Below are 27,443 nucleotides of genomic sequence, written 5' to 3'. Positions count from 1 at the left end.
TGCTTCAGGACAACTACAAACTGTCCTCACATAACATCACATCTAATGTAGAACACAGAAGAAAGATGTTTATTGTTTGTTTTTAATCTTTTGTTGCAGAAACGGTTGGATGGGATTTAGACCGGATATTGCTCAGAAAATTATTAGAGTTTGTCACCAATAATTATCAGACACAAAATAACTTGTTGCTATCAGTTAACAGTTGGTTTTACATGCTGTCGTTTTGTTATTAAGAGTGCAGTAGTATAAAGGTTACATTTTCATTTTAGTTGGTTTCGTCATCATTTATGATATTTCTGATATAATGATGCCAAATGTGATCCGTCTGACAGTAACAAACCCGCCTCTTTGCTTTTCATTCAACTTCACGCATGAAAAAAAAACTGCACGGTTTCTCTTGTTTTTGTTCTGTTTTGTTTTTTCCGAGGTCTTAGGGGAGCCCCCCCCCCCCCCTTCTCACCACCATTTGCAATTTGTTTGAATATATTGTTGCCGTAAGCACATCTTCCATTCCCATTTTGTATTGTGGCAAAATGCATCGACAGCACGCCAAAGAGATCAAGTGGTTTTCAGTCTGCATACCGAACTTTTGGAGGATTCTTAATTTTTCCCACTTTTCCACATGAAGATAACCACACAAAACCACTGAAATGTTTTATTTAATGGAGAACTGGGGCACAGATACAGCTTTGCTGTGTAATGCTGGGTTGGTTATACTTCTATTTTAGTTATATATTCATTTTAAACTCCAAATAAAGTGCTTCAGATACTATTTGGTCATCGGACCTTTCTGGTCTTTTGTTCTGGGTCTTCAGTGTAGGAACTTTTCCCCAAATTTCCAGCATGTAACCTGGTGTGTCGACGTTACTTTGCACTATTTCCACTGTTGATACTTCATGTAAATTCTTTTAATTTTATTATTCTTATTCTCTATAATTTTTGCAATCTTATATTTAAAATTTATTTGTGTATATAAAGTATATATTTTGAATGTGTGCTGTGTGAAACGTGCTGCTGCTACACCCGAAGTTCCCAAACTTTGAAAATAAGATTTCAATGAACTGTTATCGTGGTGAAAGAGCGTAAAGCTGAGTGTTTGCTGTGAATCACATTCATCACATCTAGAGACTCACGTGGTCCATTAGCTCCTTGATCATCCCGTTCCACTGGCCGGTGTTCTCGTCCTGCGCGCCGTATCTCCCGTCCTCCACCAATCGGACCTCGTAGGTGAAGCCGAGGATGTTGGACAGCTCTCTCAGCAGGTCTATGCAGTAGCCCTCGAAGCGGTCGTTCCCGTACAGCGGCTTGTCAGACTTCTTGAACATCACATACGGCTCTTCCTGTCGGGTGAAATAGCGGGGAAGGGATGAGTCTCCGCAGCAGTCGGCATCTTTTACCTTTCCGATAAGGCCCTACATCTGAGCGGGTGTCTGATGTGCGAGATAGGCTTTTGAGCCGTGCGAGCCCAAACACACACCGGTTTGCTCAGCAAAGCATGTGTAAAGCCGCTGTGTTTGTGTGCTTGCCAGCAGCCTCAGTCCCTGTGATGCAAGGTAGGGTGGGTGCAAAGTGAAGCATGACCATAATAAGAGATAATCCCCCGTATCAATGACTCCGTGCTCCTCTTAGGCTCAGCGGTCTGGCCTCGCGCCCAGGCCCAGCTTTCAGGACACCGCATGCTTTGTCAATAAGATAAGAGATGCTGATAGACGGACACAAAAAGAGAGAGAGAGCGCGCAAGAGCCGGCACATCCTCCAGCTGGGGAGATTACTAATGTCTTCTTTCATACCGTTTCCTTCTCTCTTCCCTCCATGTAAACTGCTTCCTCCCCTCTTTACCTTTTGCTTCATGCACCATCTGTCCTTGTTAGCCTGAAACGCCTGACGCACGTCGCTCATCTCTACACCTCCTCTGTCTCTCACAGACAAATAAAGCAGCTGTTGTTTATCATATAAATGTCCCATCAAAAACATATTGCTAAAAGCTCTGTCACATTCCACTGGATGGAGTTTTAATAGTACGGAAGCATGGAATATTTGCATGGGAGGAAAACACACACTTAAACCAACCAACACTTGGTTTCACTAGCGGTGGCAGGCAGATCCCCCTCCACATCTCCAACAGAGAGGAGGGTGATGAACTTGTTGCATAGCGGCGTGAGGACTGAAATGTTAAGGTTCTGACAGTGTGACAGCCTCTTAATACAAGTGGTTTTAATTCAGAACTTCTCTCTTCAGTGTCTTTGATAATCGCTGCGGTTACCAACTCCATCGAGAATGAATGAGCCGAGAACCTGGAGAACCTGGAACAGACGGTGGAGGACTTCTTATCAGCATGACGTTCAGACACACTGTGGAGGCTTGTAGTCTGCAGCTGCCGCAGAGTTTACATCAGTGATGATTTATTGTGTTGTTAATTCTATAAAAGTAAGTGTTGGCTGCAAAGTGAAATTATTGTTGGTTTGAGTAAAGTTAGCAAAGTTACTTTCAGTTAGCCATCTTCTTGGCTGCCTTTCAATGTTATCTGATGACTTTTCTTATTTGACAGTGATCATCAAATCAAAAGTGCAAAACAGAAATAAGATTTTTTTTTAAAAGACTATATAAAAAAAATCTAAATCAGATGAAGTAACACTACAAAAAACACATGGAATTCTTGTTTTCACTTGTTAAAAATTATAAAAAGCCACATCCTGTATACTGTATGACTATAAAGCTATTAATATTCATTGCAAGTAAAATGTGTGTCCCTAACAAACAAGCCCATACTGTATGAACAAGATTGTCAATTTATTAGCTGCATAATGCTGTGAAATGTGAAGTCACTGTTGTCTCAGGTGATACCTTACATTTTGAATGTGAAATATTTTAATTTATTAATAAACTTGTCACACCTTAATCATTATCACATGCAAAACATTTTCTTTAAACTGTAGATAACTGTTCAAAGTGTGTAATACCACATATATTAGTTTAATTTACAGTTGATTACTGAAAGATCAGAATCAGTCAGAATTGGCAGCTAAAGCCTTAATTCAACGACACTGCAGCCATCGATCTGATCATTGCTGACAGGGCTCAGTACATGTTATATCTCCTGTATCTCGTTTGCTGCTACGTTACAGTAAACCTCGGCTGCAGCAGCTGCAGGAGAAAGCTGATGTCCACATACAGTACAGATCAATACCGCAGCACCTTCCATGTCAACACATCGTACAGAGAGCGAAACAAACTTTAACAGTTGTATGTAAAAGTTTGAAGTAAAAAAATTAGTAAGTACTCTGCAGCAAACAAGATATTAAAATAATTGACCAGTCATAAGATGAAAATCTCACCCGGTGTTGGGAGGGTTACTTCAAAACATATTTCAATGCAGATTACAAAAGACAAGCCCTTGAATCTAACTTGCAAGGGACTACGCTCGATTACTCAAAGTGAGTAACGTAACATACTACTTTGGGTTATTATTTACTATTGCATGTAACGCTGAATGAATGTGACATTCCCACAATGAGATTTATAACTAGATGCCTCAGACACAGTAAAGTATGAAAGATCACCTGTTCCATTTCCTTCCCCTCTGACTCAGTTCTTACATCCCTTTCCCCCTTCGCTCCCAAGTAAGGGCGAGACAGAAACGTTGTGGAAACAGATTTACGATTGAGATATTTGGCCACAATGGCTAAAGTTATATTTGTAGAAAAAGAGGAGCAGCATGTGAAGAAGAGAACATCTGTCTGACGGATGAGCACAGGCGTGGAAAAGTTGTTTGGTGCATGTCGGAGTATGTGTGGCTGCCACTGCTGCAGGAACCAATGAGAGATAGAAGAAATGAATGGATTTCACTGAATATCAGCAAATTCTGGCTGTAAACATCACGCGAGTCAGTGAAGAAACTGACTGAAAAGAGGCGGCATGGCTGCTTCTTCTTCTTCTTCTTCTTCTTCTTCTTCTTCTTCCAACACGACAAAGAACCAAAACAGACCTGAAAATCCATCAGGAACTCTTTTTAGAAACCCAAGCTGAATCTTTTCAGAAAGGAACCTCACAGTCCCCCGACTTCAACGTCATGGAAAATCTGTGAGCAGGAACTGAACATGCTGTGCACGCAGGTCAGCTTAAGATATCGCAGAACTTTAGAAGTGACCGGCAAGAGAAATTCCAACAGCAAGAATAGAAAGACTCTTGTCGTCCGTCTGCCATGTCTGTGTTTGTTTCTACAGGCATCTAGTCTAAGGTGAACACGAGTAGCCAGGTACATGAACAGTGACGCCACAAACTCGTGTGATGGAAATTAAACACACAAACCTTCACCCGACTACATTCAAATCTTTAAGATCCAACTGCAAGTCATCGACCGTCGACGACGTGGCAGCACCGTGTTGTCCACATGGTATGAATGTGTACACAGCTTCCAAGTAACGTCTGTCAATCCAAGGTGACAGCAGGGTTTTCCCTTTTCTTCCCATTGCCATGGTAACTGAAGCTCTGCCTCAGTGGGGATGAGGACGCCTCTCGTTTAGTGTTCCACGGACGTTTGTTGCTGTGGGCAGAGGCTCAGCTCGCGGACACCAGCGTTATTACAGTGTAGCAGAGGGAAGAAGGGTGTCGTCATCTCAAAAGGGGTTTTATCTTTTCACTTTCAGATATACAGACTTTGGGATTATTCATCACTAACTGTCTTACTTATTGTCTTTTCAACTTTTTCTTGCTAATTAAGAGCTAAAATACAAATTGTCAATCTATTAGTCAGAGTTGTGAATCTATTAGTTTTCTGTGAGGACAATCATTTGTGTCACAGATTACAGCTACAAAAACCTATCACATCTAGTTTGTGGCTGTTTCTTTACGGCTTTACATTGATTTCTTTTAAATATTCATAGTTTTAAGAATAAGTAAAATAAGTCAAATTTACAAGCTGAACTATAGACAACTATAGTCGGACCACACCTGAACGTCTACACACAAACAATGGCAGAACTTCCTGTCAAGACAGCAAAGTCTATCTATCTATCAATCAATATATCTATGACAATGATTCTTTCCTGTTGCTGTATATGTAACTTCTCCATTACAAATATAATTATTGAGGAGGGAAACCAAACTTTGTAACACCATGTAACCGCGTAAGTGTTTCTTCAGATCCAGCGGAGTGAGACGTCATCGTTCTTCCATCCTCCCAACTGAACTTTCTTTCATGTCAATAATTTAAGCCGACACACTTTACATTCTTGATCCATGACCTTCAACATCTGGATCAATAATCGCACAAAATAGTGTGTCAGGTTAGGTAGACCACAGCTGTTATTCCAAGCGACGCATATTCACATTGACACTGAGTTTTGGCAGATTCCCAGTAGTAAAGGACTTGACGGCATCGGTGGCACATGAAGGATTATTCTACATCAGGGGTCATGAAGGGGCCACATTGACCTCTCACCTTCACTGAGCTGTGCAGATCTGCTCCAGTCACTGAAATTGTGAAATAATTTGCACAATTTGTTCGCTCTGGTTTTGATCTACATAAATTCTGTTGGTAATGACGTGCAGCTTCAAACGAGACGCTGTTCAAAGGAATGTTTTAATGGCATGGTTTGATCCAGCCAGCGTGGTTCTCCTGCTGCCGTTCACATGCTTTAATCCCAATTAACCACATAAACACAGGTCCAGTGAAGCAGATCGTCTGACACATGAGCAGCGCCCGATAACATCACGCTGCATGTGTCGATGATGCCCCGTGAGGAGGTTCGTACTATGACTGGTACACATATCACGGCAGTAAGTAGTTATTCAAATCAAATGATTTGAAAATAATTCCATTTTAATTTGATTTATTTTCAACTGTAACCTACGTTAACACACATCACATAATCCCACTTTTTCAAGTGCTTACCAAAATATTCACTCCTACCTACAGTCGGATGCAGTTTCAATCATTCCTTCTGTGAAATCATCCATTGTCAGGAAGCCAAGTTGAGAAATGAGAAGTGCTTTGAAAAGAACTAATGAGAGCTCGCAGTTTGATAATGCTAGTGTTTTTTTTTCTTTTTCACAGCAGTTTGACGGAAAAACCGAGGTTATACGTATAACAATAACGACTGTACTGAGAGTGAGCGTGCATTATATATCTCATTATGCTGACACCAGGAAACAGAGATTATTAATGGTTATTATTAATCACATCCGTGGTCAAAGTGTCCGCCTCGATCTATTGGCAGGACATAAATCTGCAGCGTCGTCTGCTCTTCTAAAAATGTTTGAAGTGACTCAGCACTGTTAAATGAAGCCATCAATTAAACCGGGTTCTCTAATTGGGCTTGCAGTGACTTCATTGCCCTTTTGGAACTCGTTAAAGTGATATGTGATGATACGATTTTAATTCTGAGAGTGAAGTTCATCTCACTCGACGTCCACTCACAGAAGTAGTCATTTCTCTGTTTTGAACTGCATCCTGCAGTCTAACCCCGGCGCAGTGGGGACACTTCACAGCGTGAAATGCAGTTGAACCATCCAGAAAATACGAGGAAGGAGAAGAAGTTGTCATACGATTGCTTTTATAATTTCTTAGTTTAGTTTTTCTTTTTTTGCCTGGTGTCTATAATGGCTTTCTACAATTTTATAGATTGTAATAAGGCATTAAAATAACTAATAAAAAATATTTTGTAAGAGTCCCTTTATGAAAGAATTTACTTACTAGAATCGTACAGGATACAGCTGCAGCATTAATATAGGTTATGCTATGTTCATTTTACACTTTTTGTATTTTGAAGAGATTATTTTAAATCCCGTTCCCCATATTAAATTTCAGATGTTGAGATCATTTTTTTTTCATTTGTGGATAACAATATTTTTATCAAATTTGTCGTTATATAAATATGGCCTCTCCTTGGTAAATTTAAATTGTTTAATAAATTGGTATTCTAAACTGAAGGATCCATCCAAGTGACCTCAAAAAGTTATATTCCACACTGAAAAAATATATAGTATAAAGACACATCATGACAAATTCAACACTTTTCAATTTTTTTCATGGCATGTGGAAAAGAACTACTGAGTCTCTCCTCTGTCACATTTCTTTTCAAATAGTTTGCACTACAATCTGTTTAATGTCCCGCAGATGATCCGTTGATGGCAACATCGGGTCCCGGAGGCATATTAGAAAAATGAGATGCATTATACAGCAGATAATCTCCAGGATGTGTTACACTAACAACATATGTTTGATATCTCCAGCATTTAGCTTAATGATCCTTTACATACTTATTTGTCAGCGTGATCGATAGTAATTCACGTATAACTGATCCTATTTATTCATCCTGTTTCCCACATCTGTCTTCCCTGAACGTAACACGTGTGTGAAGGTCTATCGGCTCTGGCGGTTGGTTGGTGGCAGTCGCCTTGAATGTGGACAGACAAATGGGAAATGATCTGATCTGAGATCAGAGGTCATTCTGTTTTTCAGCCAAACATTTTCATCACCACGTTGAACCGTCCCTCTCTTTTTCTTGGATTCCTAGTGTCTGATTTCAGATGCTAACTCCTGATGGCAGTTTTGCGTTAGTCGAGAAATATTGATTGGTAATCTGACAGATTGTGTGTGAATTGTGAGTCAATACAAAGTTTCCAACGTGTAGTACACAGAAGAACTACTGTCAAGACAACACATCCTGCTCTACAGGAAACTTCATCTTTAACTCAGCAGAATTTATTCTGAGCATTTTTGGATGATGAATCTTTGTCAATATGACAGCGCTGACGGTTGCACACGGCGCCATTAAAAATTCATGTTTCTCTTCTTTACATGTTTTGTATTTTTTTTCCAACAGTGCATTGAAATGGCAACAGAGCTAAAAATCACGTCACCTGTGTAAAATCTCTATATAAAGACAATAAATCACATGTGCAGAAGAAAACCACCAATGAAAGTATTATTTGTATCCAACATCTGGAATATCTCTGCCTTTGTTGCATAGAGCTGCAAAAAACTGTTGCTCCACTGGGTGACATGTTTCTTCTCCACCACTATCAAATATGAAATCATAAACAGCAGCGTGCCAAAGGCACTTAAGATGTTTAACAAAAATATTAGTCCCAGACATTCATTTAATATATTTTGCATTGTTTCTTTGTGAAATTACACATTTTAGATTTTCTATTTGTACTGTTCTGATAAAACACCACATTTTTAATTAGTAAATGTAAAGTCTATGATGAGGCGCATGCTTCGCTGAAAATGCCTTAACTGCCTCAACTGCCTCGGGGCACTGGGTGTTGTTTTTAGGACGTCTTATCTTTTTTTCTTTTTTTTTAGGTCTTATTTTCTTACAGGGTGAATTTCCTATTAAATGTACAGTTTAATATTGTGTAACACTAACTAACTGCAGGCCCCCTCCCGCTCTCTCCAAGACATTACACAGTGTATTATCCACAGCTCCATTAGCCTAAAGGTACTTCATTTTCCACTACAACATTACGGGAGTGATTTCTAAAGTAGATAAACTGTTGATAGGCCAAGATCTCAACAGTAATTACATCATGTTTTATGGTACATAATCCCTGAGAAAATGATGAGAAGCCGGATGAAAGTGTGCATCAATCAAGTGTAACAAACCCAATTATTGTCAGCGCTCTCTCCGTTTCCTCGCTGCTCACGAGCGTCACACGTCTCCCCATGACTCAGCCCTGATATGGCAATTACAGCCGCGGAGACTCTCCGCTAATAACTGCAATCCAATCACCTCGCAGCATGTGTGGAAGGAAAGGAGGCCGGAGATAAATAATGACAACCCTTCATTTACTTGATATTGTTATTTTGAAGCTTGCCTCCCAACTAGCAGGATCATAAATGGCTTTCATTTCTCCTGTTTCTGCAAGTTCCCCTGCCGCCGTCAGTCCGTTCCCATGGAGGACGGGCTGTGTGTCCACGGTTTGTAGCATTAAAGACATGCACATGTTCACACACATGAGCACAGGAGGTATTAAACAAGTGACCGGGGGTTGTTCAGTGACACAGCGTTTTAGTGAAATTGAAATAAAGAAATGAAAGAACATGGTAAAGATACAGTCTGTAAAGTGATAGCAGGTTGGACAAGAAGTCCTTAAGGTGCGAGGGGTTAAAACTATAACTGAAGTTATTTTAATGGATCAATTTTCATGACAACTGAATCTGACGTGATTGACAGATTTGTAAAAAGAAAAACTAGTCAGTAGACCTTGAGTCTGAATGTTGTTTTAAAGACTTTTCACTGCCACACGTTTCATTCTGGGGAGAACATCGTCTTTGTCATACAAAAACATAACTGTACACGTGTATTGTGTAATCAAAGAATGAAACGTGTCTCAATGAGCGAAGTGCTCATGCAAAGGTACGGATCTAAAATATAAAAGTTATATCTGAATCACTTGGTTTTTGGCACCGCTGGCAAGAGAGACAATATGTCTGATAATTAATTGATGGAAGGCAACTCGCCATAATCCATAAAAATCGTATTGGACAATCAATCAGTAAATGTTCTCCGTGTGAGCCTGCTCCCACCAATATGTAGTCGTTCACGGTGCCCTGGGGGAGCTCAGAGAGCAGCATCCACCAGAAAGTGCTCTTTAAAGAAAAAGGGCATTTCAGGCAAAGCACAGAAGAATCTTTCAAGAGGAAGAAAGCTTCAAAAGAATGACATCTTTGGAGGGAGTGTGTAATGGCTGAGAGCTGTTCCAGCCTCCTATAATTGGTCCCCACATAGAGCGCCATTACAATTTGATTTGGCATTAAACAGACACTGAAAGCTGTAATAGTTGATATACATACACATTGTCAGCCAAAAAACTGGAGGGGAAGGTAACTGTTGTTCTTCGACAGACTGCATTACTCAGAAATCCTGTTAAATAACAACGGTGAAGTGCACAGAGCGGGTTTAGATTTACCAACTGGGTCGGTGTTAAACCATTTTATACCAAAAACCTGATCAAATACCAGCCTCCCACTGGATATCGATAATACTGCAAAGTAAATGAATAAACCTTCTGCATCTGTCTGGGGCTGATGAGTGACACCAGCGACGTTGAGCCAACACAACGCCATCGGTGTTCATTGCCATTATTTAATACAATAAAACCAAAATGTAAAAGCTGCTAAACAGGAAATGAAAAACGTGAAGAGACTGTTGACAGAGTCGCAGTGGCTCCAGCAGGAAAAAAAAATACTTTACCAGTATGGTGGAGACGATCAGGGATCGATTGGATAACGAATCGGAGACGTTAGTCGTCTTCCCCTTCTGGTTGTCGGTCATGTTCAGGCCACTTGGAGGATCCCAGGTACCAATCTGTAAAACCAAATGACACCCGTTAACTATACAGCTGACTAAGCATCAACCAACCCCCCCACCGGACAGGTCGCAGCCAATCACAGGTCTTCCATAAAGACAAACAACCTTTCATATACTCACATTCACACCTACAAACCAAGACTGTTTTTGAACTGTGGGATAATTAATTAAGCAATCTGTATCAGAGACCTCAACTCTCAGGACCACCTGTTCACCTGCTCAGTTATCCAATCAACCATCTTGTAAAGGCTGCTCCCGTGTCACAAAGCAAAACTCCTCTCAAAACTGGTTTCATGAACATGACAGTGAGTTCAATGAAATCTACAGAAATGTGACACATCATATCAACATGCCACAAAGAACCGAGGCTGTTCTGAGAGTAAAGGGAGACCCAAACCATTGTCAGTATGGTGTTAAGTTATACGTTGTTTAGTTATACGTGTATTCTGCATACATAACAGGAATTATGTGGAGCACCCCGAGGACACAGTCGACAGTCATGTGAACCCCCAACACGGTCAGAGGGCATTTCCTTCTGAAGTACCACAGAGAGCAATGTTACAGATGATCTGGGATCTGGATCGGCCCCATGGCCTTCTGGAGGAGGGGGAAGAAAGGTGGTGGAAGAGGATGGCGAAGCTATCCGATATTTCCTCGAGGCTTAACCTGTCTTCTTTCAGCTCTTCTCTCTACACCAGAGAAACCGACCCCTAGCATCACTGGAAGGGTCCACAAACACTCCAACCCAACAACACGCTCCTCTGGGTCCCCTCCGATGCCCTGCGTGAGGGCCCGCGAAAGGCTTTATAATTGCAAATCAACTTTGTAATTCAGGCTTCATGAGGCTGGAGGGCTCCTGAAGGGTTTTTTTTATTAATAGAGTAAATTATTCATGGAGGTGCGGGCGCACACAGCACACCCAGGACAGAGTTCAGGAGCTGCTGAGGGGCAGGGTGAGGATGCTGAAGTGGTGAAGTGTAGGCAGTTGCATGTGAGAATGTTATTTCTATCACCAGTGGATCGCAGGTTCTCTTCTCACTGATAAGCTCATGAATCTCAAAGTTAACTGCTGAAGACCGGAGAGAAAAATGAATAAACCCTAGATACACCTACCTGAAAGAGAACACAGACACACACTGAGCTGAGAACCAGGAAGCAGTCTGACTGATATTAAAGGTAAGGGGTTTAAATTTTTTATTCTATCTATTTTTGCAAAACTCAAAACACCAAACCATGGAAACATTCATCTCTTGCAAAAACAAACAGTTCTTGGAAAAAAAACCCTCTGCCAACGAAAAATGTAGTTTTTGCATCAAATTATCAATTACTATGAAACAGCGGCGTCACCGATGCAAAGGGCTTCTGTGAAATTACAGTAGTGCAGTTACTACAATTTACAAAACAAACATCGTCGCCTGGCAAAGCACCGAGCCTTCCACTTCCATTTCCTGGATCGTATATTATCTCTAACTGAAAAACCACCCAGACCTGCACCACTGCAGCCCCTGGATTTTTTTTCCCCTGCCGGATTTTTAAAAGTCTAAATGGCCTACAACTGTCAATAACTGTCGTCTTTCTTCTATCCTGGAATATCACAGACGCGTCCTCTACGTCTGCCCTTATTCTGCACTCGAGCGAGTTCAGAGTTAAAAAAAAAAACAGCTTGAGTTCCTGGCGAGCTTTGAAATCGGACTGATTGGTCACACAGACAAAGAGCCGGAGTGTGCGCCGCTCACTACAGTGGACGGATCTGAACCGGCTGTACTCTTCCATCTGTCCAACTCACACAAAAACAAAAGCGAGGCCGAATCTTCGAGTCCGAGCACGTCGCGAGCAGCCTCCTGTGTGATGTGACCCATCCAACCACTACAGTCTTATGTACTAACACCATGAGAGGAATGTCACGGTGAAAGAGAAGTAACTTTGAAAAACGATATTGCAACAACAGTGCTGCTCTGGCAAAGCCTGTCCTCTACAGATAGTACGTAGCTACAGGAAGAATGATTGTACCATCAATGCACACCCCCGTTGTATACGTCACCCATACAAGATCTGTACCGTAGTGTGTCACGGTCAGACTGACCAGCAGCAGCACCGGGAGAAATTCCCCCGCCCGGAAAAACGTCCTCGAAGTTTTCACCGTCCTCTTTCAATAGTTTACCATTTCATTTAAATGTACTCTGAATTTTATTTAAAATTCTATTTCTGTTTTTCAAAATGCAGATTCAGCCAAATTCTTTTTTAATTTCTAAATGCACGTACCGCCGAGGTGAGGTCACATGTCAGACCTCTCTCCTTGCTTAAAGGGGCAGTAAGCGATTTAGGAGAAACCTTGTTTCTGTCGTTGTTGTTGTTGTTGTTGTTGTTGTTGTGAATTTACTGCTCTGGCTGCAAACCCGCGACCTTGGGTAATGAGGCCGATGCACTTACCACTAGGCCAAAAACCCCTGATTTTTCCCCCGGCGCGCCACAGAACCAACAGCTAATGGACCGCGAGGAAGTATTCGCAGATTTTTACCAAACGTGTATTGCTTTAGAATCGCTTCCTGCCCCTTTAACTCGTCCCGTGTGACTCTGGTTTGAACTTCAGGCGTGCTCGGTGCGTAACTCGGAGACTTCAGATAGCCAGTTTGATCCTCGTGTCCTGCCTTGGATGGATGGATGGATCCAATTTATTTTGATTACAGTACATTGCTCTCATCGAGGGCTTTGTAGTTGCGTCGCTCATCTCCCGGTCCTGCTGACCGGCTCATTTCAGTCACGCCGTCGTAGGTCTGAAACCCAGCTGACGACTCCTAGAAGTTTTTGACACATTGGTTTGGAGGTTTGGGGCCCGTTAATGTGCGGTCTGCGTTATGGAGCCACGGACTGACCGCGGCCCAGTCTGTAGCTGACAGGGCGCGAGGTTAACGGAGCAACAGGAGGCGTCGCAACATCTCAGTTTGTCTGCTGAGACACTTTGGACTTCATGAGAAGGCCGATGCAGCCGTTTAGGGATTTCAGACTCCGACGGCTCACACACACACACACACACACACACACACACACACACACACACACACACACACACACACACACACACACACACACACACACACACACACACACACACACACACACACACACACACACACACACACACAGTGAAGACACCAACCTTCTCTAGCCCCTCCTCCTTCAGACTAATGACATCGAGGTCGAAGTCTGTCCTCAAGCCATTGGTCCGGTTGAAATTGATTCTCCCAGTCAGGCCATCCCAGTGAGCCTAGAGAGAGACACAGAGAGAGACAGAGGATATCAGAGGAGACGTTCAACCATCAGCATCAAGTCTCATCTCCTGGTGTCACTGTTTGAGGCAAAGCAGACAAAGAGCGATAACGTTCACTTCATTTCTTTCTGTATGTACAGTCTTCTCCGCCATCAAGGTGCCTACACAGACACCGGGGCCGCATTCGTAACAGTGGGGAGGCAATTACCCAATCTTTACAGATATTTAGGGGGTGTGATAGGAAACAATGTGGCATGAAAGTGGCTCAGAGCACAGAAAGGCTTTTTTCTCAGGCACAGAGAATCATGACAGCGCTGCGCTGGGAACTTCAGGGCCCCTTAGTTAGATGAGTGGGAGTCACGGATCAGGAAGTGACTCACTCTGAACCGTCGACTGTGCTGGAAAGCGTTCGTCATGCTACTTTGACTCAGCGTCTGAATGTCTCTCTATTGACACGAGTGCTGTTCACAGATACAGTGATGTGTTACTCCCAACAGGGATTGTTGTGTATTACTATTACCATGGATTGGCAGCGGCGCTGGGGGTCGGTTGGGGGGCATCAGAGTATATCTGTCAGTGTTTTAGGTATAGCTAACATTATGTGTATTCGTTCTGTCATTCTGTCCGTCCAATCAGAACGAGTTCTCCTACCATCAAGTCAGAAGCAGAATTTGAAGCATAAACTATGCAGTGGCAGATGTATTGGTTAGGACTGGCTTGTATGCTCGGTTTTTAATTTGAATTAATGGGTGAGTGTCTTTGAGCTGCGAAGGGAGTGTCTTGTACCCAAATTATGGAAACATTTGTCTTTGTTTCTCTCATGCCCGATAGCAAATCACCTTCTGCCCAGTACACACCAGTGATTCCAGTGGATCCAGTACTGAACACTGGGAGGCAGGCGCTTTGTGGGAGGGACGTATCAGTCTAACCAAGCATGTTAAAACAAAAGGCACTGAGTGTGAGAGCTAATTCGAAGGAGTGCACTTTAGCGAGCAAATTGCTTCTGAGATTGAGGTCTTCTTACCTCAAGTGATCTACAAGGCTGTTCTACAACTGACCCCAGTAAAACATGGATATAATAAAATCTCCAAAAAAAAGTATTCCACTAATGTTCACTGGGATGATCTTTGCTTTCATATTAACCACTATTGTACCATGGGGGTACATGGGTTGTGAAGGAAATGTTCCTGTTTGTGACAGTGACTCTGCAGACAAAGTCTAAATCCCTTGCCAATGGAAACAGGGTTCAACCTCTGGGGAGCATGAAAGTTACAATGTTCAGTTTATCACAAACTGCAGCCTCCAAAAAGACCATGAAGTTAAATCAGCGTCTCTCTATAATAGTTTCAGAAGGAACACAAACATTACAACAGGATTTATTGCGGGGCTGCTGCATTAGTCGTAGCTGGGTGTACTGTACCTAATAAGCTTCCCACTGAGGCCGTATGGATATTCTCACTGAATCTGCAGTGCCGTCGCAGGGCAAATTTATGCAACATTCATTTCTCACAACAGTCTGGGGACATTATCAGAGATGTTCTTCTGTACAGTCAAGATCCTGTGGGAGCGAGTATTTCAAAGATAGTGTCATATACAAGTGTGTATAGACTCGTCATTCTGGATTAGCCCAAGTGCCGTCAGTGACTTTTTCTGCAACGTAGCCATTGAGCTTAACAGTGCCCCCCCCCCCCCCATGTGTGACTCTATAGGCTTAGAGATATTCAAGTCAGAGGGACAAAGAAAGCCTGAAAGCAGCAGATGGAGGAGATGGAAAGAAGAGAGGGGAAGGAGGGGAGGGTCAGAAAAAGATGAGATTTGCATGGTGAAAAAACTGTGCTTATTATAGATACATCTAAATCCAAAGCCTGTCAATCCTCCACCCAATGCGGTTTAAATCTACAGCAGTCTTTTTCATGATCTCCGCAAACTAAAGGGGAACAGAAGTTTAGAGAGTCCTAAATATAGGATGCCTAATACCCAGCAGTTTTCCACAGATAGAAAAGCTCTGGATTAACTGCTGCTTCACGAACGCAGCGAACTGTGGGGTAATTACAAAGAAATTTAGATAATGTTGTGTTTATGTTTCCGCATGGATGATTAATGTGGAAATTCAGAGGCTCAACGTGGCTGATTCCTGGGGGAGGACGTACGTTTGCACACGAAGTGGAAAGAAAGAAAAAAGACCTCCATATCAATAAACACACAGATAAATCCTTTCAGTTGATTCATATTCCCCCTTCTTCTCGACTGCCTTGATCTGATTTACATTCCGTCGCTGTCTGTTTTTCCTGTGTGTGTGTGTGTGTGTGTGTGAGGGGGGGCAGGTAGAGAAGCATCTACCTCTTTGATGAGGGCCATGAAGCGGTTCCCGAAGCGCCAGGGCTTGTGTCGGTTGCACTGTAACGAGCTGACGGTGATCTGCTGAGACTGCTGCACAGCCACGGCCACCACGTGCACGGCATCGTACATGAGCGCGGCGTCCGTCTGCAAGCCAAGACAGAGGGGAGTGGGGAGAAGAGAGGGGTTATTATTAACATGGAGCGAGGCACACGACAGAATCACAGAAAAATATCTACACCACGATGGCTCACTCGCAGCCTCGAATCAAGACGCCGAGGATGGATCTGCATCGCCGTCACGCTGTGGACGTAATGCACATAGATATTTGATGATTTCACTGTTGACATATTACGCTCTGATAGGAGAGACTGTTGACCGCAGCTTAGGGCGGGAGAAGTGATTCTATTCTGCACGGAAAGATAAATACATCACTTGGCGTGTAAGAACAAATTTTGCATGTGGAGAATGAATAAAACTATTAAAAAAACATTCAAACAGACGCAGGATTGCACACGTATATATTTCTCGGAAAATCAACAGCTGCTTGAAAACTATGTCTTGAGCAACATAATAATAACAGTCATAATGTTTGGCCTCGTGGTCCAAATGCATCAGAGACCTGCAGGTCGAAGTGGCAGAAACGGAAGTCGTTAATCAGGTAATTTCCTCAATTTAGATTCATGGTGCATTTCTTATTCTTCCAGCCAATGGTACAGTCAAGAGTGTTCAGCAAACCCAGTGTACAGACTCCAGATGAAGCAGTGCCTTATAGAACATGCATTGTATAACCGCAGCTCTGATTAGAAGAACAAAGGGCAGCGGCCTGTCAGAACACTTACATTCATGTAGAAAGTCTATATTTAAATGTGCGTACTGTATAGTGGGTGCAATGGTGGTGGCACTGTGCTTTAGATGAATACATGACTGTACTACAGTCGATGCACAAACGACGGGATCTTTTCTTTTCAGCCACAGAATGGGGGGGGTGAAGCTCGCTGAAATGAAGCCACTATTGGGGCCACGGAGTGAAAGCAACATCCTTTTATTTTTGAAATTAGTTTCCAAAATTATTCTTGTTTGATTCAGCGGCGAGAGAAAGTCCATGCAAATCAAATTCTACCACAAACAAAAAGGGGCTTGTCATGGCCCGGACACCTTTCCCCTCTTCCCCAGTCTGACTGTGAGCTACAAACATGTCGTGTGTCTATATCCATATCTCCATTTATTTGTATAATAAAGTCTCGGCAGCGAGCAGTCAGTCCGAAGAGAGGGAGTCGCTGCTGGAAACTCGAAGTGCCAGTCATCCACGCTTTGTGAGAGAAGTCAATAGTTCTGCAGTTCATCAAAAAAAAAAAAAAAAAAAAGAGGAAATCTAATTAGTGTTTGATTCGCCTGATTGAAAAGCAATCAAAACAGCCCTCCGCAGTTGTTGCATGGAAATCATGTCTCCGGGTGCTGTGGAAGGCATTGTCCTGCAAAAAGAAGAAATAAAAAATAAAATGGAAAATAAAATCACTCCTGAACCTGTTGTTTTTTTCCCGTTTGAGTCGTGATTGAGCTTCGAAAGGCTGCGGCTGAAGATGCTTGTTGGGATCGTAATAGTGTGGTGAAGACACTCAGGTAGATATTCGATCTGCGTCAGTGTGTGTGTGTGTGTGTGTGTGTGTGTGTGTGTGTGTGTGTGTGTGTGTATTTGCCTGGGAAACGGTCAGAGCTGTTTCAATATCAGTCACAGTCAATGACTTGTCCTTCTTGAAATGCAGACTGGTTTGGTGCATGGAGGTTGTTAGGTGTGTGTGTGTGTGTGTGTGTGTGTGTGTGTGTGTGTGTGTGTGTGTGTGTGTGTGTGTGTGTGTGTGTGTGTGTGTGTGTGTGTGTGTGTGCGCGTGTGCGCGTGTGTGCGCGTGTGAGATCGGGGGGGTTGTATAGAGACAGGTGTCAGCCAGCGATAGGACGGATATGATGCGATGATTCATAGTTATTATAGAAATCGCGGACGCTACATTGGGTTGTGAAACTGATAACGCCACGTTTCGACTTGTTGAGTGTCTTGGGTGAAAAATGTTCATGAACACACCAAGATCAGAGGGTTTTATCCACTGGCGATCAACAACATTCACACACAAATCCAGCTTTTTGCATATTTAGTGAACAATGTGGAGGCAGTGTGAGGTGAAGGCTTGAATTGTGAAAGGTCCCAAATGATGAGACGTCATGGGACTGGGACTTGATTTTTTAAGGGGTGATATAAAGCAGCATGGGAAAGAAAAAGCTTGAGCGAACACTCAATATGAAAAGTCTGGGGAGCAGGAATGTGCTTGTTTAATTTCCTGGTTATGAACTGCTAATTCAATTCAGTGTGACAACGAGGGGGAATTGTAGACCAATGAGGGGAGTAGGAGAGAGATCAAAGAAATATCCAAATGAATAAGAATCCTCTGGGGACCACGATTGCACGTGGACAATCCCCTCGGTGGAATCGCTGCGATCTGTGTCGGCAAAGTAAACTTGCAGATTGCCGGTGCATCAAGTTGAACTTTTTCTGCATATAATTTTGCAGCAATGATCAAGGGAGACATTTTGACAATATTGACTTTTAAGGGAATGGGGGGGAAAAATACAGATTCTGAAATGGATGAAGACTTTATTGTAGCTTTCCTTTAGACTTTAGTCCAACACAACTTCATGTGTCTCTTGATCGTAGCCAGCGAGGGCAGGCCGGCGCTGCGGCTCTGTGATGTTCACGCTGCCGTCCATTCTCTCCATTACAAAGCACACGGGCCCCGCAGGGACCTCATAATAGCAATGTGACACCCTGTCAGTCAATCGCAGCACTCATACTGCGAAGCAGGGGAAGCCTGCAGGATGAGTTGGGGCGGTGGACGTGAACCCGTCTTCTCACCCACAGAGCTCCTGGCTTCACTTCACGATGTTAACAAAAGACTAAAGAAGATATGTTCCAACAGAGGCACTTCAGTCGACACAGTGTCAAAGTTAAGGAAATATTGCGTGAAGTAAACGTGCAGCTCATTTTAAGCGAGCAGCAGTGGAATGGAGAGGAGCTCTCGGCAGCGGAGACGTGTGTGCGTCTCTTCTTTCTCCCCCGGTGCGAGCCTCACAAAGTGCCCGTCAGGCAGACTCGCAAATGATTTAGCAACACCGACACTTCTCTCTATAAACATCTCATTAAAATCAATTATGTCACTGCTGAATGAAATTAAAGCTAAACGCTCTAAAAGCCACTTTTCCCCCCGTGTCAGCCAATATGAACAGTACCCCTGACACACACACACACACACACACACACACACACACACACACACACACACACACACACACACACACACACACACACACACACACACACACACACACACACACACACACACACACACACACACACACACACACACTACCTGATGCTGGTTTTGCAACGTGGTCTTTAGTGAACTGTAACTTTGTACTAACTGAGAATTTTTAACGGGCCGCTGTCAGTGTTTTTGCACCAATATTATCTCGCGGTCACCTTTTCAATTACTGTACCATGCTCGGTTTCTAGTGCCAAAACATGCTTTATGCAAGTGATCGCCAAGAAGACTTCCAGGTCCTTCAAAGGGGCAGGAAGCGGTTTGGAGGAAGATTGTCTCTCTCGGTTGTTGTTGCCATAACCAAAGGCCGCGGACATGCAGCCTCGGTCATGGGAGACCGACGTGCTAACCACGAGGCCAAAGCCCCTGAGTCATAACGTCTGTCGCACGTCTCTTAAGGTGTCAGGAGTGATGATCGTGACTGCACTCGCAGGGTTGTGAGGTCAGGTCCGCACCTTTCTTTTGTCTTTGATTTACGGAGCTGGGGCTGAGACGAAAACCACAGATCGTTTTTCGAACCACACACACAGAACCGACAGCTGACAGACGGTGAGGAAATATTCTATCTACACTGCCACAGTGGAATTAAAACTATCTTAGGTGTTTCTCGTTATAACGATAATTTTATCACGTGCACGTTCTCAAGGCAAAATCTACAGGAAGAATGTGTTGCAATACATTTTAGGAATTATTCTTTGACACCATTCTTCAGACTTTAAGCTCTCTTGATACAATTCCCTTTCTAAAGGAAAGATGTATCCTTCTTGCCAGAGGAATTCTGATAAGAAAGGAACATTAACCATCAATTAACCAAAACCATCTTTAACCCATCTGGTAATTTTCAATTGAAAAAAGAAAAGTTTACATTACATTATGATTGTTTAATATACTGTGTGTGTGTGTGTGTGTGTGTGGGGGGGGGGGGGGGGGGGGGGGGCATCAATTAATAGTATTTTGTCTGAGAGATTAAATTATAATTTATTCCTGTCCCAAAAGGCATTTATGTATTGCCTGGAAAGCAGACCATGATTTCAGTTTCTACATTAAGCTGATGATTCTTTCACAGAGATATTAATTGGATTATTTTGATAAATCCAAACATTATCACAAAAAAATATAAGCTGGTTTTAGAATCATTACTATTTTCTGCATATTGGGCAGCTCAGTTTGATTCCAATAAAAAAACAACGCTGGCCCAATATGTTAATAATCTTTGTCAAATCTTCTGGCATAACACTGAGTGTTATATATAGTGATGAGATGCATTTCTGTATCAGTGATACTGAAGGAAATAAATATATATTCAGACGTGTGGAACAAACAGACTGAGGTCTGATCCTGGCCCTCCTTTAAATTCTGACATGGGGAGGCAGTGATGGATTTATTCTGAAGTTCCTCTCAGAACGCAGGACACAAGGCCGATAGCGGGCTTTCAGAGCCTTGGCTAGCAACGGCAGAAAGAAAAAATGGAGGAGCAGGGGGTTGGGGGGTTGAGGGGGGTGGGGGGGGTCTGTCTTTAAGGCTGATTCCAAAGGCGGTGAAGGGTGCGGCGATGGCGGAGCTCTGCTGGTCACGCAGGAAAGCTGTGGTCACACTGCTCTGGCTCTTTTGATTGAAACATAAACACCCTAAGAGATGAGGGCACGGTGTGTGTGTGTGTGTGTGTGTGTGTGTGTGTGTGTGTGTAGGGAGGTTGAACACTCGAGCGAAGCAGCACAAACCAGCTCAGTAGCCTCCCTCTCTCCTCCCTCCATCCGTCCTCCCTCCGTCCGTCCCTCCATCCTCTCTCCTCCCTCCATCCGTCCTCTCTCCTCCCCCCTTCCTCTCTCCTCCCTCCCTCCCTCCGTCTTCTCTCCTCTCTCCTCCCTCCATCAATCCTCTCTCCTCCCTCCCTCCCTCCGTCCTCTCTCCTCCCTCCCTCCCTCCCTCCGTCTTCTCTCTTCTCTCCTCCCTCCATCCGTCCTCTCTCCTCCCTCCCTCCCTCCCTCCATCCGTCCTCTCTCCTCCCTCCCTCCCTCCCTCCGTCTTCTCTCTTCTCTCCTCCCTCCATCCGTCCTCTCTCCTCCCTCCCTCCCTCCGTCCGTCCGTCTTCTCTCTTCTCTCCTCCCTCCATCCGTCCTCTCTCCTCCCTCCCTCCCTCCCTCCATCCGTCCTCTCTCCTCCCTCCCTCCCTCCATCCGTCCTCTCTCCTTCCGTCCTCTCTCCTCCCTCCCTCCCTCCATCCGTCCTCTCTCCTCCCTCCCTCCCTCCATCCGTCCTCTCTCCTCCCTCCCTCCCTCCGTCCTCTCTCCTCCCTCCATCCGTCCTCTCTCCTCCCTCCTGCTACTTGAAGGGATTAAAAATTGAGCATGTTTTGTACTTTTGGAATCTCTCTCACAGGCCTCAGTCATGACTGGGTCACTCTCTGCCGTCAGCAGTTCTTGCTATTCTCAGCACTGTACGCACACGAGCTGCACTTGATATGTCATAAATTATTTTATCCGGCGCATAACGGCATATTCTCTGGTGTCAGCAGGAGGCACGGGGAGAGGCCCCCTCACGACTCAGACACCTGGCTCCGATCTCTTCTTGCATCCTAATTTAAGGACTAACACTTTTTAACACTATTTTTTTTTTTTTTTGTCATTCCCCCTTAAAATGACCCTGATAAGTGAAACTACCTCTGGGCTGAACTAAATGAACTCTATTAAACTAAACCAGATTTCTTTTTTGAAAAGGAAAAACAAGAAGAAAAAAATTAATTGCATTTTTTTCGAATTCAAAGATCATTTGAATTTCACAGAATTATGAAGTCAAAACAGATTCCCTTCTTCTCCATCGGAAAATATTTAATTGCAAAGACTAACTGTCTGTGGCCAAAGCGGGTAAGATAAACATATAGTGCATTTTTTATCTGTTGTTGTATTAAAATTCCTACAACACCTCATCAAACTCTCTTCCCTCCACAACCTCCGAGTGATTGAAGGAGTCGGTTCACACCTCAGCGTGATCTAACACAGGCCGGCGCTTAACAGACCCATTTCATTCCAGATAACGTATAAAAACAGATAAATGTGCTGTGATACATCGGAGACACGGACGTCCTCAGTGCACCTATAAAACTGTATCGGCTCCCAGATCAGGAGAGTAGAGTCATGAGGATATGAGGCAGCTCCAACCTGAACTCTGACCTCGGGCCTGCGCCCGTCAACAGTCATCACCACAGCTCAGTTTAAAGAGCCCCAACATGCCCCCGTCACATATTCAGGAAATGGACATCCTCCCGCCTCACGGTTACCCCGACGACCACGGACCCTCACTCCCATCGCTGCTCATACTCCTATTTTTCTCTTAAACAACAAAGCTTTAATAAGTGCGTCCACCGTATCGCTGTAACGATTTGCTTGTGTGAGTTTTCGAGCTCTCAGTTGAGTGTTTAGAGATCTTGCTAACAGACGACCCCATCTCCTCTTTTCACTGACTTTCCACTGTTATATTATTATTATCATCATTATTAATACTAATACTATAGGTCAAAATTCTGTTTCTGATGGTTATCACCATAGTGGTCACCATAGCAACAATGACGACTATTTGTGATAAAACTAGGAGACGAGAAGACATTCAAGCTTCTACCTTACGAACAAAGACAGTTTTGGAGATAATGGAGTTTATTTAAATTTTCTTTTTTTATTATTATTCAATCTTAAAGACAAAGGCAATTTTTCCCTCCAATAACTCTGCTTAGTAATTTCCAACCCCTCGTAGGCACTGACCCAACACGTTGTTGCAGTTGTTACAGAGTGTAAGAAAGAGCCACATCCACGTCTCTTCTCCCCGTCCTTTCTCCTCTCGAGGAGGTTTTCATCTTTGAACAGGGAATGCAGATGTTCACCCTATTTATAGCGCATTGGGAGGCACTTTCAGTTTCAGAGCTCGCCTTGCTCCAAGAGTTCATCCTTCTCTCTTTTTTCGGGGTTTGCATATTGATGATTTAATTACTGCCGGAGCTATTTGTTCTCATAATAACTACCTCGTTCAACACTTTCATGCTGGTGCTGCTATTGTGACCTTAAATATTCTTATTAGGGAGATGGTACAACAGCATTTCTTTTGCACCTCAAAAACGCAAACGCAAATCAGTCGATACCAGACCAGCAAGTGAAACACCAGGTAATAACCTGAACAACTTCAGACAGCGATCACCGGAACAATGGCAACCGCACAATGCACAGCTACACGTAGAGCTCACGTGCGACACGTGTTCATCGCCTTCCATAAAAAACATTCAGCACAACACTATTTCCCTCAACTGCAGCGATAAAACACAAATCAGCCCGAGATTGCAACAATGCAACAATAGAAGTTGTACATATATAGTAACAGCTTCCATTAAACAACTCGATGGAAATGCATATAAAAAAAAAAAAGGACGTGACACAATAAAAAGGAAAAAAACAAGTTAGCACATCCACGAGGCCACAACACCTTTTAGTACCTTTTATGAGCTCGTACGGTTTATGGGAAATTAGGTCTTCACTTTCACAGCAGCACAAGTACCAGTGTGACACAGTGTCGTGTTTATGTTGCACAGAAGCTTTCAACGCTTCCGTATTAAATTGCGATTCAATTTGTTTGGGTGCCATCTCAGGACAGCCATGTTGAGGTGTAATGGTTCAAACACTTATATCTAAGCTGTGAGGTTTTTTAACAACATTTTGAGAAATACACTTATTCACTTTCTCTGAGATGATATTCCAGACACAGTTTGGGAATTAGCTCATATTTGCTTTGCAAAAAAAAATTTGAAAAATAGGGCTCCAATGAGTTCTTGATGATAAATAGTAGCCAATGGCATTTATTGGTTATGATACTTTTGTATATTATTCTAATTCTAGGTTTTGACTTTTGAATTTTTAGATATTTTAGTAGTTGCACTTTCTGTCCATTTGACTTGGAATTGTGGAGTTTATAAGCTGGTAGCGTAAAAAAAGAAACGTTTTTCAATATATATCATATAATAAATTAAGTTCTGCATATTGTATAATATTCCAATGTATTAACCTGTATACGTTGAAAGTGTATAAAGTAAACGCTGTTGAAAACAACAAACCATTAGCGGTGTTAAAAATACAGAGCATTAAAGAAAAATACTGATGACCTCATTTATCTCGCTAAAATATGACTGTATACGCAGCCATGACCTAGATACACGTATCTGCTTATATCCATTTCATATATCTATTTCATTTGTTTAATGTTCATGCCCAAAAATAAACACGGGCAGAGGGGGGAAAAAAAGAGCATATCCCTCTTCTCCGACATGGCAGTAACGCCATTAAAGAGATGACAGTGACAGTGAGAGAGAGAAGAAAGAGCATGTCACTTATTCCCTCCATTAGTTTCATTAGTGCGGGAGGATGAGGCAGATTAAGACCGCAGCGGGCTGGATGATGATGTGATTTGGCAGGGTTATCTGTTATTCCAGGTCCGGCCATTTTGGCGCCTCTGGTTTGGCTGGGTTATAATGTGATGTGATGCCCGGGCCCTCGGGGGTGGGGGGCTGCGCTGCTGTTGCTACCAGCCTCTCTGATTAAAATCTGCTCTCACCAGCCAGCCTCAGTCTGGATGGCCTCACCGCCTCCCCCCCTGTCGTCTCCATCCAGCCACTGTGTAGCTTTCACTTCCCATCCCACATGATGTCATAGACAAACGTGCCAGGGAGTTTAAGAGGCGAAGTCGGACCATGACACCATGCTCACACCCCGTGTGTGATCCAGTATTGTGGAGAAAGAGAAACATTCTTCGTTATGCTCCGGATAAAGTGCCAACTTTCAAAGTACATCTCATTTAAAACAACTGAACTAAAAGCTGTAAAATGCACATAATTATCCTTTATCGAAAGGAAATAAGGGCCCCTGTCATATAGTGTTAAATTACTGACACATTGTATAATAATGAGGTATAATAATGCTTTTGAAATATAATCTCTAATAAGTCCTCATACCCTCTTCCAACTTCTTTGGTTTCAAAATTATATTTTTTATGTCTTGCGTATGTTTGCTGTCACACATTGTTGCTTGAGACCTTCAGACCTACTGTACATAAAGCTGTTGATCATTCACATGTTATGCACATTATTTTCACATCAATTTTTTTTTTTTTTGGTTGCAATTCAAATTATCACTAGGAGTATCATATACTTGCGTTTGGCTCCCCAGCATGTCTGATTGTGCGGATACCGAATGCTATGCAGCCACAAGACGCAATTTAGTACATGTAAAGTAGGGCCATGACGCATAGTTGAGAGACAAACAATCTGATCATTAGCAAATGCAAAAGTGAAAAGCTCTATGAACAAAAAATGGTGATAGCAGGCATATCATACAATGATTGTGTTTGGTACATTTACATCCTGAATATAAAGAAGAGTGGATCTCAGTGTCCTACGGCCTTAAGCAAGTTCATGCTGGTGCCAGTGAAATAACAGGCTGCTACACCGAACACATTTTAGTTCCATGTTCGGTCATCCATCTTGAAGCTACACTTCAGTTTGGTTTAAAACACCCGACCACGTGACGGCTCACATGCATAAACCCCGACCCCGAGCATCTCTGTCGGGCTCTAAGGCGATGTTCTCCTGGGGTCTGCTTGGCTGCTAAAACACATTTTAGCCCTCAGCAACTAAAGCGTCTACATGCGTGTAGACACTTGCCGAAGGAGCGAAGCTGCTGCTGCTGAGTTTGTTTTTTATTGCCAGGGTTTGAAAAGACGTTTGAGTGCTGGTGCAGTTTTCAAGGTAAAGTTTGGGGGATATGCTCATTTTGCTTTCCAGCTGAAAGTTTGATGAGAAGATTCATATCATGCCAAATATTCAGTATTCAGTACTCCAGGAAGTTACTTGTCCCTGATGGTCTGTAGATTGTGTGACCATGAGCCAGAGCCTGACTCGTTGGATAGCTTTTTCAATGTGTCCAGTTACTGTTGGGAGCTTCATACTTATAGCCTACGGACATGAGAGTGGTATTGATCTTCTCATCTTGGGCAAGAAAGTGAACAGACACACACATACTAATGATATATAATCGGGGGCAATAATGGGGTTAGGGCAGTTGTCATGTGGACTAGAGGAGCCGGGTATCAAACCACCAACCTTCCGACCTCCTGAGCCATAGCTGTCTCTTTGAATGTGACCTTTATCTTGCGGTAAGAGACTTGGAAACAGCATTTAGACCAAATGAATAATACAATTAACCTGGACTCTGGACTTAATAGTCTCAGAGAGTTGAGGGACGGGATTGTTGCAGCTCTGTGGCAGCCAAAGAGGCAAGTGGAAGGTGAAGGTACATAGGTAGTTAATAGAAAGGTGACAAAGGTGCAAACTCTCCCTTTCAAACCTATCGGCCACCGTGGCTGGAAGAGCTGAAATACATTCTGGGACAAAACTAAGGACAGCAACGAGGGTGTTGAGCCACATTCTGTCCAGATCCTGACTAATTATCTGGAGATGAAAACTAATGTCGCTAATTGGGGCTTTAAATTGATGATGTCTGCTCATTGGACAACCTCGTGTTTCAAGGGTCAGACCACCATTCTCACTATGGACACTTAACCCAGCCCCTTTGTTTTTCGTGCAAACAACTCACTCCTGCAGACGACATGCATACCTATAATTCAAGTTGACGTGTAAGCTCGAGGCCAGGGGTGAGAGGGTTCACTTACTGTCCAGTTCAGTGTTGGAATGGGCGAGACACTGATCCGAGGGACTCGAAATGTGGTATGTCACCCTGTGCCTGTTGGGATTTTATTACGCACGGTGTCTGGAAAACCCACTCAGCCCAAAATGCCTCACTGATGAGACGGGCCAGAGGAGAATGGAGAGACTGGTACAAGCTGATGGGCAGAGGGTCAGCTCAGCCCACAGTCGTTTTGAATTAGATGAACTACAACAGAAGCCAAAGGGACTTGCAGTGTGAGCAGTTAGAAGCCACAGCGGGTAAATTATTCCAAAAAGTGGAGGACTGAGTCGATGATGAATCGTTGCTCATCGTGAGCCACATTGAATCATCTTAGGCATCGTACTTTGTTCATACCAAAATTGGTGCAGCTTAAATAAAGTCTGATTTGATTGAAAGCTCCACAACCTGTTTTTCTTTCAAGAGCTGGTTC

At 43.2% G+C, this 27,443-nt stretch overlaps 1 protein-coding gene across 4 annotated transcripts in view; it reads right to left on the bottom strand.

Annotated features, from left to right (window-relative positions):
- The window catches only part of grik2 (glutamate receptor, ionotropic, kainate 2), a 165,409-nt gene that overhangs the window by 46,247 nt on the left and 91,719 nt on the right, over window positions 1-27,443 (bottom strand). For all 4 annotated transcript variants that reach the window (XM_035643546.2, XM_035643553.2, XM_035643563.2 and 1 more), the window contains 4 exons: window positions 15,928-16,071; window positions 13,477-13,584; window positions 10,203-10,316; window positions 1,134-1,340 (listed from right to left, as the gene is read on the bottom strand). In XM_035643546.2, the coding sequence (XP_035499439.1) occupies window positions 1,134-1,340; window positions 10,203-10,316; window positions 13,477-13,584; window positions 15,928-16,071 (573 nt within the window). The remainder of the gene's footprint in view (window positions 1-1,133; window positions 1,341-10,202; window positions 10,317-13,476; window positions 13,585-15,927; window positions 16,072-27,443) is intronic.

Source organism: Scophthalmus maximus, chromosome 1, assembly GCF_022379125.1.
Source record: "Scophthalmus maximus strain ysfricsl-2021 chromosome 1, ASM2237912v1, whole genome shotgun sequence".
NCBI lineage: Eukaryota > Metazoa > Chordata > Actinopteri > Pleuronectiformes > Scophthalmidae > Scophthalmus > Scophthalmus maximus.
The sequence above is the reverse complement of the archived record's forward strand: the minus strand, read 5'-3'. Positions and strand labels throughout refer to the sequence as shown.